Source organism: Vidua macroura, chromosome 13, assembly GCF_024509145.1.
Source record: "Vidua macroura isolate BioBank_ID:100142 chromosome 13, ASM2450914v1, whole genome shotgun sequence".
Lineage (NCBI taxonomy): Eukaryota > Metazoa > Chordata > Aves > Passeriformes > Viduidae > Vidua > Vidua macroura.
This window is the reverse complement of record NC_071583.1, coordinates 12599516-12613952: the sequence shown is the minus strand read 5'-3', so window position 1 is coordinate 12613952 and position 14437 is coordinate 12599516. Positions and strand designations below refer to the sequence as shown.

The 14437-nt window shown below is 37.7% G+C and overlaps 1 protein-coding gene across 3 annotated transcripts; it reads right to left on the bottom strand.

Annotated features, from left to right (window-relative positions):
• Positions 1–7899: 7899 nt before the first annotated feature.
• HESX1 (HESX homeobox 1) lies at positions 7900–14221 on the bottom strand. 3 transcript variants are annotated; one of them, XM_053989408.1, is made up of 6 exons: positions 14174–14221; positions 12219–12311; positions 9720–9978; positions 9406–9635; positions 8996–9097; positions 7900–8061 (listed from the first exon to the last, which is right to left on the bottom strand). In XM_053989408.1, exons 3-6 carry the CDS (start codon positions 9931–9933, stop codon positions 7963–7965), a joined length of 645 nt encoding a protein of 214 aa, XP_053845383.1. In that variant the 5' UTR covers positions 9934–9978; positions 12219–12311; positions 14174–14221; the 3' UTR covers positions 7900–7962. The 3 variants fall into 3 exon arrangements, with proteins under 3 accessions (XP_053845383.1, XP_053845382.1, XP_053845384.1); XM_053989407.1 differs by having other exon boundaries at positions 13996–14213; XM_053989409.1 differs by having other exon boundaries at positions 9406–9611; positions 13996–14211.
• Between the last annotated feature and the right edge of the window lie 216 nt (positions 14222–14437).

Sequence of the window (14437 nt, the reverse complement as noted above, 5' to 3'; positions counted from 1 at the left end):
AGTTATGGTGAAAAGGAAATGACTGAACTAAACCAAACAGCTATTATATGAAAATTACTTCTGATCACCATCAAATTAACAATTTGTCAGTGATCCATGGATACAAATCTTCATATAATGTTACCCCTCCCCAGACCTCACAGTTCCCTGTATTGTATAGACACCTCCTTCTTGTACTGTCAGAAAATGTTTGTAGCCAAATGTCTACTTTCTGTGTTTCTGTTTAGTTTTGTATCTGTTTATTCACATGAAGATAATAAAGGAAGTTCTCTAAGATTATTCAACATAGTGATGTGCCACCAAGCACACTCCTCCCTGCTCCAAAAGCACACCAAAGTGACTCACCCTGTGGCCACATGTTGTTTCTGAGGGAGCAGGGCAGGACTGCATCTTTCAGCAGCAGTCTTCTGTTACACTGGATTAGGTGTAATATGACACTGCACTTTTAAAGAAGAGTATATTTATGATGCAAAGAAAATTAAAAATTGAATGGATGAGTCAGTTTTCAATAAAAATTCTGTTGAACTGAAATTATTCTGAACCAACTGCTGCATCGCCAAAGTTATCTATGTTTTATTATTTAACAACAAGTGAATAATTTGTAATGTTCAATTTTAAAATAATGTATTTCTGCAATATAGAATATTTTATCTCAAACAGCTATTAAAATGCAAACCAAGATCCTCACAATGCAGTTTGAATAAATGCCAGAAATTATAATGAAGTAACGTCTTTACAAATGTTTCCAGTTTTAATTCTACTCTCAACCCTTTCTTATTGCAGCACAATGCTTCCCATGCAGACAGCCTGTCATTTTCCTTCTGCAGGGAAACACGGGGGAGGGAGGTGGGGTGGGAGAACAACCCTAACCTGATTTAATAGTCTATTGTGCAATTCAACAACATCCTGTGGCAATGTCTGCAAAATTAATCCTAGCACACTAAGGGACCCCTCACTGAGCATAACCTGCCTTAAACCCTTTCCCATTTAACTGAGGGAGAGCTATTTGCTCAAGCACTTTAGGATGACATCATTTGTTATTTGAGGCCAAAAGCTAAGGGTAATTAAGGCTAAAGGAAATGTTCTGAAATTTTTTGCAATTAAAATGCATAGAGACACTTGTAACAGATACCACTGCAGAACAATAGAAACATGACTGGAAGAATTAAAAAAAAATCTGACTATTGTGCAACCAGTGTGGAAGAAGATTGGAAAGCCCTTTGTCAACAGCACGTCATTCTACTCCCACAAAAGGATGTATACAAACAAAATAAAAGGCTGGAAGCATATGGAAGTTGCTTTTTTTGTTGTTGTTGTTTATATGACAAATATTCCCCAAAATATTCCAGTGTAATTTTAGAACACTTTATAACAGATTTATGAAAGAATACACAGCAATTCTACATGACTGCATTAAAAAAAACAGAGGAAGGGCCCTTTAGGAATGACAATTGTTGCTGGCAGCTCTACCTCTCCAACAAACAAACTCATGGTTCTTTTTCTCTACAGTCTGGCACATTATTCTAAAACACAAATTTGAAGCAGTTGGATATCAGGATTGAGTTAGCTGCTTATTTTTGGTAAGAGTAAGATAAATATGCAGATAATAACAGACTGAAATGCAGTGAATAAGATTTGTTAAGACTCCATGGAAAGTTAAATCCCGTTAATATGGTAACTACAATAGATTAATATAAATTCTTTCTAATTAGATTATAATAGTAGCAACCACTGAAAACACCAGTCCTCCTAAAACATAAATTGTGATAAAACTAACTGCCCAGGATTGTATGTTTACAGAGGAAAGAAGGAAAAAACTGGATCAGTTTTTTTTAATTTAAACAAAAACATCCCCAAGAAAAGATTTTCCATGTAACCAACTTAAATTTCACATAAGTCTCAGCATTCTAAGGGCAGTGCTGATGTCTCCAGAGAATGCTTCCCTCTGACTTCCTTTCTCTGCCAAAATGAATTAGAGCAAACTACAGGAATATTGTCAGATATCCACATCCCACAGCACACACAATGAGATGCTACTCTGAAGTTAGAGAATCCTACAAATATTTGATTCATGACAGATGGATACTATCATATTTTTTAATATTTTGCTCTGACTGAATGCTTTGAAAAGCATTAAGAATGGTTAAGAAGTGCACAGTGTTCAAACACCACAAAGTAATTTCTTATCCTTCTAATATAATGAAACAATGGAAACTGAAAATCTGGTGGCAATAAGTTTTTTGCCTGGCAAATATTTGCATTGACAACACTGTATTTACTATCACAGAAGAATTATATTAGTAGATATTGTACCAGAAGTCATTCTAAATTTTACACCATAATGAGTGGAGTTACTCTAGAACTGCAGGATAATTTGTCAAAAGCTTTCACAGAATCATTTAGCTTAGAAAAGACCTCTAAGACTCAGTCCAACCTTTGACCAGTCATCACACTCTGAAGCAGACCATTGCACTCAATGCCACATCCAGTGGTTTTTTGAGCATGTCCAGGGATGGCAATTCCAGCATCACCCTGGGCAGCCTGTCCCGATGTTTAACACCCCTTTCTGTGAAGAAATTCTTCCTGAGAATTCCTTTCTGGAATGGGAAAATATTCTCCTACCATAAACTGACAATGCTGGGCAGTCTTACAGACACAGAGTCACAGCAACAGCTGAAATTAATTTAGAGGCAAGATTTTAAAAGGTTGGCTGTTCAGAACATCAAAATATTAAGCACCCAGCCATCATTAAGTTTTGTTCAATATTGAGCACTCAGAGCCTTGGAAAATCAGGCCTTGTACGTGTGCAGAACATAAATTCGGTCACAAATACTGTGTAATTGGAAGGATCAGTCAATCCCCTGCGGGCATCCCGTGCCCAGGGCCCCGCTGCAGAGTGCGAATTAAATCCCCACAACACGTGCGGCTGTCATTACTAAAGACAGCCTCTAGAGGACAGAAGCAGCCCAGCGCTTTTCTAAGCAGTTCAAATACAAACTAAAACCATTTCAAAATTTTTGACTTTAAAGCCGGTCTTTATATGGAAAAGCCAAATAAACAGCCAGCAATTTTTAGTGCAGAATAGTTTATCTGCTATCTTCTTAATTTCCTTAATATGGCATCATTCATAGAAACTGAATCCTAAGATATTTCAGAGTATTACTAAGATCCATACAGTAAAATTCTAAAGATTAAGAGTATGAAATCTATCAATAAAACATATTTTTTCATTGTATAAAATATAATTTGGTTATACAGACAAGAGAATGCCCCAGAATCTAGGAATTGTGGCACTTAAAACCTTAGAAGTAGTAAAATGTCATGGACTGGTAAAATAAAAACTCAGTTCTAAGAGAGCAAGAAAGGATCAGAGAAAAAGAAGGTACAATAATTAACTTGATGCAAGGTTGTGGATTTTTTTTTTAAGGTCACATTGAGATAACGAGTTTGAAACATTTTTGAAAAACGAGTTTGCAATTTAAAAATTGACAAGTCCCAAAATTTCATAGTGATTAATAACAAGACTAATGACATAGACAATTTTTAATGTTTTTAAAACCCACTGATTCATAACATGGATCAAAACACACTTGCAAAATCTATCCTTTCACTGCTTTTTTGTCCTCTTTTATCCTTTTATTTTTAAGGCACAAGCAATGCAGTACTTATTTTGTCACTCTAATACCAGCCCCATAACACATCCATGTGATCAAATATAAAACATATCCAGGGGTATGAAAGTCATTGGCAATCACACCCAGCTATACCAAAGCCCATATATCCCTAAGTATTTTTGATCATATTCTTACCTCCTCGCTTAAAAAACAGTGTCCTGCAAAAAAAACAGGTATTAAAAGAAATCCAATTTATTGCTGTTTCTAAACTCAACAAGTACATGATTAATTTTCCAGTTTGCTAGTTAATCTAAGAAAGCAAAACTTCAGTGGTAACACTGGGCCATGCAAGGCAACACTTCACTCTTCCTGGGATTCTCCTGAAAATGCTGCTGGCCACCAGTATCAACTTTGGGTGCTCAAAATGACAGACTGGTTTCCATATTTTCTGTGTAGCCCTTTCCCCTCATGTCACACAAATCCAGGCACTACTCCCCCACAAAGGAATCTAGAACTGAAGGCTGTTCAGCAGCCCTGGATTCCTCTCCCTCACCAACAACCCTGTTTGCCCACTGTGACCACAAGAGCTCCCTTTTTGAAGCAATCAGGTGGGATCCTTATGCCCCCCAAGAGGTTGAACAGCCTCAACTTCCTCTCATATGATATTATACTTTGTCTTTTTACTCTTTCATTATCAAATACATACATAAGATATTATAAATAGCTTATATAAAATAATAGAATGCAGTTTTGATTCAAGATGAATCCATTAAACAAATAAAAGGACATGAAATAATAATTAAGGTCAATCACTATAGCTGCAAAGTATTGTTAAAAATAAAATACCTTGTATTTCCCATCCAGTTATGCAAGCCATTTAAAATAAAGGGACAAAGATCATCAATCTAACAATTAATATGGAAATTAAATCAATCTAAGGAATAAAAGAGTTATTTTTACAACCAATTTCTAGGAAGCTTTGATTTTATGATTGTTAGCTGAGAGCTGATCTCAATCATTTAAAATAAGCTTATTTTCATGTTAGATAAACTGAAGGGATTTGCAATTTATTTTACACTGCTTTTATACAAGGCTTCTGTTAAAATCCAGTCACATAAAAAATGCTGGACTATTTTTAAAGTCGCATTTCCTTCTACTAACACTTTGAGCACCATGTTAATCTTCTTACATACAACTACAGAATTCACAGATTCCATCTTTTCAGAAGTATTTCCAATACAAAACTTTGAACAAGTAGAAAAATGTAGCTGTATCCACACACACCAGAAAAATCATAGCTTGTAGTTTGCTGGTGTGCTGGCTAGCTGTGCTGTAAGCACAGACTTGACAAACTAAATAATTGCAAATTTAAAGTGTTAAATGACAGTTTAATGAATGCTGTTTCAATCCAGGCTTTTGATGCTAACATTGAAGCTTTAAACTATGCTTTTATGTATGCTTCAAGTAACATCACAACAGAACTTTGGTATAAATTGGCTCTTTGGTATAAATTACTATGAATCTGCTTTTAGACCATAGGCATAGCTCAGCTTTTTTGGACAACACTGGGCATTGCTGAAATTTGTAATTAGAAAAAATTTAATATGGAGACAGTAATTAAGAGAAGAACATCAATTTAAAACAAATTATTATGCAGCCCAGCATCCCAGTTAGGATCACAGGTACTGGACCTATCTCAGAAAAACACTATTAGAATATTTGGTTCCCACTACAGTCAGGGACAGAGGCCCAGTACCAACCTGACACAGCCTAAATTGTACCTACTCATGGCCGTTGACATGACAGCTTGAGTGAGAACAGTTTTTCACCATCATAGTTAATGTATCAGCTTATCACAAGGGTCAAATGATCACTGGAGCCAAAGCAAGGCAACATGGCTGGAAGCAAAGGCTGTGGCTTCATGAGCTTAAGCCAGAACTAGAACAAAAAAGACTGAGATTTTCCATGTTCTGAAGGGCAGAGAGACAAACAGAAACACTGCAGGGCAAAGCATGCAAACTGGAGCAGGGCTGGATTCCAGCACCCAGGGTGGCCTCTGCCGACAGCCTCCCCCACTGCTGTCCCTGCACAGGAAACACAACTGTCACATACATTGCCAAGGGAGCCCTGCATATTGCCAGTAAGGACAAGACAAAGACCCTGCGAAGTCCAGACTAAAACTTCTCAAGGTGGAAAAAAATCCAGCTGTATTTGAGAAAGTGACGGGCACAATTTAAACCCATGCTGGCCAAAGTAGATATAAATGTAAAGTGAGAGGCTCTTTTTTGACTTGCTGATTCCTTTACTCTGGGAAGAACAAGCTAAGCCAAATGAAACAAATAATGCAACTCTGCTTTTAAATTCTTTTCCCCTTAGCACTGTGTGGGACACTCCTAGTACCTCACACTAAAGATCCTGCTGGTAACATTTGCTAATGGAGAGCAGGATACCAGGGCTGGTGCTATTATTATTCTACTTCTCTTAAATTGCTTTGTCAGACTTCCGTCACTTGAGACAAGTTCCATTATAGCAGACTTTAGGTGTATTTAGGTATTTGCCAGATAATAGAGTAAGGTTCTTAAGCAATCAATCTGTACAGATTAGTCTAAGCTGTTGCTGGTGGAAACTTTGTTTCCAGAAGTAAAGTAGACAATAGTTTCAGATTACCTGCAATAAGGTTAAGCTATGGGCAATATACGTTTTGAGGTGTGAAGAAAAACAAAATAAAAGAATGCATTCCCAATATTGTCTTTGCCTTTACCAGATCAGGCAAGTATCTGAACTGAGATTTCAATTTCTCTAAAAACTATTCCTAATGGATCTGGCTCAATTTAAATTGCTTTACTTGTGGTTCTCTAAAGTATTTTGGAATGCCAGAGACAACAGAATTCAGTTTGGAATGTTATTTCCCAAATCCAATAAAGCATAAAAAAAAAGTTTCAATATCAGGCAAAAGTTTGTTATTTCCATATTAAAATAAGATTTCCAGGAGCAAAGCCAAACAATTCAAGATTTTTAGGATTCTCCATAACAGTGAAGGCAATGAGCCAATGAAGATAAAAACACCGAAGGGCCAATATCTGTCACCCTGTTCTAAAGTAATGCAGTTTTTCAGTGATATTTTTTGGAAAATATAGAAATGTCTTTTATTTAATCTCTTGTAGCTCAAACTATAATTCAAAATACTAAGTAAGGACTGCCAGATCACCCCTCCCTTTAGCTTTTCCTAATAAAATCACTTTTTCTATCACCTTATTTTATCAACTTACCTTTCATCCTATTGGACAACAGCTGTGGATACAAGCATGAAGAAAGGAAGAGCAATACTCTGTCTGTTCATGAGATAATGCAGAATTTATGTCTAGCAAGAAACACAGCCTGGAGTCTCACTGAAGGTCACCAGCACATGAAGCGAGTGCTTAGAGCTCTGCTGAACAAAGAGCAGCATAAACCTGTATTTACAATGTTTCCCTATATTGTGCCCATGAAGAAAGACTGAGGTTTATTTTTTTTTTTTATATATGGCTCTCCTTGACTTCAAGTTCAATATCAAATATGAGGATAATTAGCTTTCATGTACTGTTTGATAAAAATGAATTCAATACCCTAAAATTAATGGCAATGATCTGGATATCTGGTCTGGCCCCACTAATCTGATCTCATGAAATGCTACATTCTGTCATTAAAAGATAATAGGGCAACTTCCATAACTGGAACAGTTATATTGACAAGAGAAGAGATCACCAAGTTAGAGAATTAAATCAGCAAATAACCTAAATTAATTAAAATTACATAAAAAGATTATAATTGTCAGCTTCTTTTAACTGAGCAATTGTTAAAACTGAAGTCAGTTGAATATTAGTCCTTCCATTGGAGACACCTTTTTCTAAAAATTATCTTCTTTATGCAAACTATCATATTCTTTATAAATAAGCTATTTAAACTGCAATGCAACAAACTGATTCCTGTAGCAAAATCTATTTTGCATACAGTTTATTTCAGTCTTGAAACAGACTTCTTCTAAAACCATAAAGCTTGTCAAGTCATCTGCTGTAATTCATAGCAGCTGAAATTCTTGTGCAACCTAGGGTTTGCATTGTTTTAAACAGCAAAAATATCTCAAAATCTCTGAAAATACTTACTCAAATATATACAGAAAAAGTTCACTTTTTCCACAAAAAGTAGATTAGAATAATACTTCAAGTATTTACAGTTTATTTGAATGAAAATTATAATAAACTTTCAAATCTGGGCATAAAATCATAATTACTATATCATTACTTAATACAGGTTATGAATAATTCTTTATTTTCTGTAGCAGTTCTGTAACAGCAAGCCATCCTTCCTTCTACTCTAGCAGGCTGGAGGTGAAAGTATTTTTCACCATTAGAAACTGAGATTCTCTGTGTGATCTTTTCAGCTTTGCACGACGGTTCTGAAACCAGATCTAAAATGGAAAGAGAAGGGATGCTTTTCAGAAACACAGCAGTGGAAGCAGAATAATATCTGAAACTTAAAAGTATTCACACAGTATGACAATATTTTGTGTGACGACAGCAGTTTGCAAGTTCAATATAAATTTAAAATCTGCAGATGACAGCATGTCATCTGCTACCTGTAATTTTATCACCACAGACAAAGAAAATAATATCCCCAGGTTAACTGGAAGGTGAGATCAGCTTCACTGTAATTAATATAAAAACTGGTATTAAATTCAGTGACAGAATCAGATCCTGGAAGATCCTGAACATCTGGAATTCAGACGTCTTATGGTGCTATTTCTTCAGCTGCTTAACTATTTGCAGCATCAAGTTTCTTATCAAGCCCAATATAATACTTGCAACAAAAGCCTGATAAACAACAAAGCAAGGCCCAAATTCTTATGTTTACAGTATGCTTCTTATCACATTGAATTACCTGGAAATCAATAATTAACATCCCTGAATAGATTTTGGTTTTGGCCAGGTAAAGACATAGGTTCAAACACTGGTTTAACAAATCTATGCTCTGCTGGCAGTCTCACAAATTATGTCCATTCCTGTTTCAAATTTATTTTTCAAATATGGTGACAAGCAAAACATAAAAATTATTTTAAGGAAATTATCATGTTCTGCACATAATAACTAGAGATTAACAGAGCAGATATTGTGGAAATATTACAGTGATGAATACCTCATCAGTGCTATGGAAGGCTTTACATTTCAGAAGGCATTAAATGGTTTCCATTTCACAAATCATTGAAGGCATGTTTCATGTATATATATTGATTTAAATTGAGATTATTAACATTCTCATTACTGCTGTCAAACTACTTATATATAGTAGTACAGAGAGTACATATAGCTGGAATTACAGGAAAGTTAAAATAAATCTTTAATTACCTGGATCCTGTCTTCATCTAAATCTAATTTCCGAGCTAACTCTTCTCTTATATCAATGCCAGGGTAGGAATTCATTTTAAAAACATTTTCCAAGACTTCAATCTGAGGAGATTAAAATACACTTGTTGAATAGTTAACACTATGTTCATAGGAGTAATACATAATAAATTAAATAACAGCTTAGTTTGTTCAACAGGAGACTTCTGATCAGTGTTTGCACAATTCTGATTCCATGCATAAACACAGATCTGCTGAAATTAGCGACATTCCTGTTAATTTACACTAGTTCCTGATTACATTCCTCTCTGCAGAGGTACATCCCACTGAACTTATCAGCTGTTAGAGGTTTCTTCCAACATTTTACTAAACTACATTGTTACTCATTTCTTAAATGCTAAGGAAAGCCCTACCTGGCTTCTAGTGAATGCAGTTCTTGGTCTTCTACCCCTGTACCAGCTCAATTCTCGTTTGAAAGACAGCCTTTCAGTGACTGAAAAATATTTTTCACATTTCAAAACGTTTTCCTCTTGCACTGGATCACTTCTAGCATGAAATAATGGATTTTCATAGCAAACAACAGGGATTTGCAGATGGGGATTACTGTCATCACCTAAAACTAGAAAGAGCAAGAAAAGGAGAGCTTCAATTTACTGGTTTGTAGTAGAAACATGCCAGTATTTTTGAAGGGTAAAAGCTTAAGGCCTTACAAAACAGCCTGACTTACCCAAGCTGGTGCATGCATCCATCCAGGGTCTGTGAGGTTTCCCAGCTGCAATGCCATCTTTTTTCTGCTCCAGTCCCAATATACTCTCAATTGAAAAGGAGCAGTGCGTGGTTTTACTCTCCCCCAAGCCGGGCACCTTGTGCAGGTCCGGAGAGGCCGCTGTGGGGGCAGCGCACAGCGAGGGACCAGCCATGCCTTCGCCCTCAGCCAGCATAGCAGGGGCACTGTACTTGCATTTCTCCACAAGTCCTCCTTATAGCTATGTTGACAAGGGGGTTGGATTTGTAACGTCATTAATTAAAATCTTTTATTAGAAAGTTTTAGCATGTCAATGAAAACTCTCCCACCAAGAGGCACGAGGAGTTAATTGTTTATTTGTTTGCAAGTAATTAGCAACTAATGGTGACACTAGGGGGGCCACCAAGGGGGACAAAAAGTGTTATCTCTCCTAACCAGAGCATCGACTTCACTTTCTCAAAAGAAGCTGTGCACAAATATAGTACTTCCCTTTTATTTGAAATCATTAATGTATAAAATCAGTTTTTAAAAAAACTTTATACTCTAATGGACTCCACTTACCTAAACATAGAAGCATGATAGGAAACCAGTCAAGTAATAAGTAATCTCATTTAAGTGAATTTCCTTCCAAGGAAATTTAAAAAATAATCTCTTAATGCTATTAGGGTAATCCCGATGAAAATGCCTCTGTTTTTTCATATGCATATGTAATGGTGAACGTGGTCAATAAAACAACAATAGCTTTTGGCATAAGGCACTGTGCAGTGGGTTGGCAGTGTTGTCAAAGCTCAGTGTAATTGCCTTCCAAGTGCCTGGATTAGTTAATAGGAACAGTTGCACCAACTATTTTAAATAATTCATGCATTCATTTTTCTTATTAAAATAACTTTGTTGCAGCCTTTTTGAAACATACCAGATGTGAAATTTCCTGATAATTCTTCACTACATAAAAGCAAAATTTCAAGTAATAGAAGCAGTACACTCAAATTTACAGGTTTACAAGCATCCTTTTTCTCATATATGTCTCTCCCTCCTTGTAGGTTTATAGCAAACAGAAGTATATTTAAATCCTACAGAGCCAACACTTAAAATCACAAAAACAATTATGAGCAACGGGAAGAAAGGAGATAAAGGCTTTGTAATAAAGTCTGACAGAATTCTGATTTCATCCATTATAATAAAATACAGACTATAACATTTTTGTAGTCAAGCTCATCTGTCAGTCATGGCAGCAGTTTACATCACATGCTCAAAAATAGCTTTTGGTTCAGGATAAGAAAAGGAGGAATTTCTGTAGAGACACTATAAAAACAAGATTTGTCAAAAAATAACAGGCAAACGTGAAAACAATATTTTTATTTCAGGAGGAAAAGTTACCCCACCTTCTGGCCTGACTTTGTGCTGTGTCTATTTCACAGTAAGATTGTTGTCAAACCAAACTATTAAAAGAGTGACAATTCCAGAAGTGATCTTATCAAGGACACCTCTCACATATATCAATGGATCTTGAAGCAGCATGCATCCACCTGCAATGTTCACTTGCAAGATGAGTTCCAGTCACCATTTATGGACCTTCTCTTGAAAACTGTATTTCATTGTTTGGCCCATTAGTATTGACCAATAGTACCTTTGCAACCCATTTGAAATTACCTATAGACTTTTAACCAAATACCTTGGTAGGGGTAATTAGAGCAACACAGCAGACATTAAGTTGGGAATCCTAAGTAATCAATAATAGGAAAACTCACTGCTCCTTGGATATGCAAATCCAATCCTCTTAAAGCATCACATACTTGATGAGGCAGGAAACTAATCTCCCTTTCAGACTTTGCACCACTGTTTTTTGCCCAGGGACAGTGGAGTTCATCTCTTTAGGAGATGAAGCTCTCGTTCTCCAGAGATGGGAAGCCTCCACTGGCTGTTTACTCCAGTTGAGGAGACCACACCAGTGCTCTTGGGGGCTTTGGTCTGAAGGCCCAGTTCTTACTCTTGCTGCCTTTTGCTCTTCTCACCACTGCTACTGCACTGCTGGGTCACCTTTCACTAGAGCCTGGGCAACGTTTTCAGCTTTTTAAAAGGGTATAAATAGTATATATTATCTTTCTTGATTACTTAGCACACTCCAAAAATTCACCTTTCACCTCACCTTTCCCACCACCTCTTTACCCAATAATTCACCACCTCAGAAGTCATGCTGCATAAAGCCATCTTTCAAATACATTTTTAACATGAATCACAAGTATTATATTCAAAGCCAACTTCAGAATTCACAAGTTTTTTTAAAGCAAGAATACCTCAGAATGGTAACACCAATTTTCACAAAACAAAGCAGTTAGCTATTTCTTGGTTGAAGTAAAACCTACTTTGACACAGGGAGATTAAGTGAATGCAGGTAAATTCAAGGTTAATCCAAGGTTGCCACTAGCAAAAGTATGAGAAACAGTGTGTTAAAAAGTGGGAAATGCTACAAATAAAGCCTACCTTATCCACACAGCTACTTTCACCCCCCAGCAGAGGCAAAATGTTCTCTCCATAAGGCCACACATCTGGAATCCTCTGAAGATGTGTTCACTGCTCTTCTCTCTGTTGACAAAGTGCCAAGTGTTAGTTCCCCACATTTTTAAGGCTTCTTAGTAGATATTTTGCAAAAAAAAAAACAAAAAAAAAAAACAAAAAAAACACCAAAATGTAACAATCAAAACCAACAACTTCTCCAAAAAAACCCCCCCCCAAACCAAACAAAAAACCCAACTCCACAAATCAAAAAGCCCAAACAACAACAAAAAATCCCTCACACACTAACAAAAGGTCTACAATGCTGAAAACAGTGTAACACTAAAGCCACAATTAGAGGATGCAGAGGGATTCTTCAATTCATTACTCTTACATTTGTTGCAGTCAAATTTGTAGCTCAAGTAAAACTTTTGGATGCCACTTACAGCTGTAAATACACAAAGCTAACTAAACCCAATCCACTTAAAGTTACTACCACCTGAATTCCACTGGGAAAATGATCTTACAGTACAAAACAAAGTAATTTCTTATTGCTGTAAAGACTGCTGTAAAGCTTGGTCACAAGTTAACTGTCTCAAAACCAGAAAGCACAAATATTTATAGGTCATGAACCAATGTTAATGTCCTGTCACATGGCTGCAGATACAAGACTTAGTCTTTAAAACACCTTGTAAGATAACCCTGAATTATTACCCTTATTGACAGGGAAAGGGAGAGGTGCTGTGACTTGCTTCAGTCAGGTGAGTCACCAGCTGAGCTGGTAAATTAATGGAGTGAACAGTATTAACTTGGAAATTTCTTCACCACTCCCTACAGGGAAAACCAAAACAACACAACAGCAAAAAACCAAACAAAAAAACCCCCAAAAAAACAACCACCCACCCACCACCAAAAAACCCAAACCAACAAACAAAACAAAAGCCACCTCAAAAATCTTTAATTGTTTACAATTTAACACACCAGTACTGTCCTTTATCTGCTTTTAATGGTAAATCATAACCTGATACAAACCTGATACAACATAAATAATGGTCTCATTATTTATGCAAGACTGTACCACAATCATTAATCATTTGCTCTGCTGAATGAATGGCTTCATGTACTTTCTAATCTGGTCTTCGACTAAGTTCACTTGGTCCCAAAAAGGCAAAACCAACAATGGAATAGCCTTTTTTTTTTTTTTTTTTGTCAGCTAAAAACTATCATCAAGTCTACTCAGTCTTGCTCTCTAAAACTACCTGAAAGGAGGTTGTAGGCAGGTGGGGGTCAGTCTCTTTTCCCAGGTAACAAGGGACAGGACCAGAGGAAACAGCCTCAAGCTGTACCAGGAAATGTTTCGATTGGATATTGGGAAAAGTTTCTCCATGGGCAGGGTGGCACTGAAAATCACCATCCCGAGAACTGTCCAGATGTGAGGATGTGGCACGTGGGCACATGGTTTAGTGGTGAACATGGGCTCCTGGATTAATGGTTGGACTCAGTGATCTCAGAGGTCTTTTCTAACCTTAGGGATATTACAGAGCTGAACCAGTTCCCAAGTCCAACCAATGATCTGTTTTGATTCCAGTGAACCCTCACAGTAGTTTTAAGCATTTAAAATCTGCCACCAACCTATGGCACCACAATTATTCAGCCTAAGAGAGCAGAGATACTATTTTCTAGTATCTAATCAGAATCTCTCCTGTCTCAACTTAAGGCCTCTTGTCATCTCACTGCAAGCACAGTAGAAGTGACTGGCCTCTACCTGGGGCCCATCCATACGGCAGGGGTAAGAGGAGACTTCCCAAAAGAAACGCTCCAGATAACATGGCAAGAGTGCCAAAAGATGCTCCAGAACGCCAGGAACCCAACAGCGTTCCCTTGTTGTGGAGCTGGGAGGACATTTTGCTTGACAGCCACGACGCGCACTGCCGGGCAGTCACCTCAGCGAGGACGCGGCCCCGGCCGCCTCCGCTGCGGCCCCACACGGGGCCGCTCCCGGGACGCCGCCGAGCCTCGGCCCTGAGGGGCCGCGCGCGAGCGCCTCAGCCCCAGCACCTGCGCGCGAACGGGCAGGCCCGCCAGCCAATGGGCAGCCGGGTGGGAGGGGAGGGCGGGCCAATGGGGAAGCCGGGCGGGCCAATGGGGAAGCCGGGCGGGCCAATGGGGAAGCCGGGCGCGCGGGGGCGGGACGTCCGGCGCGCGGG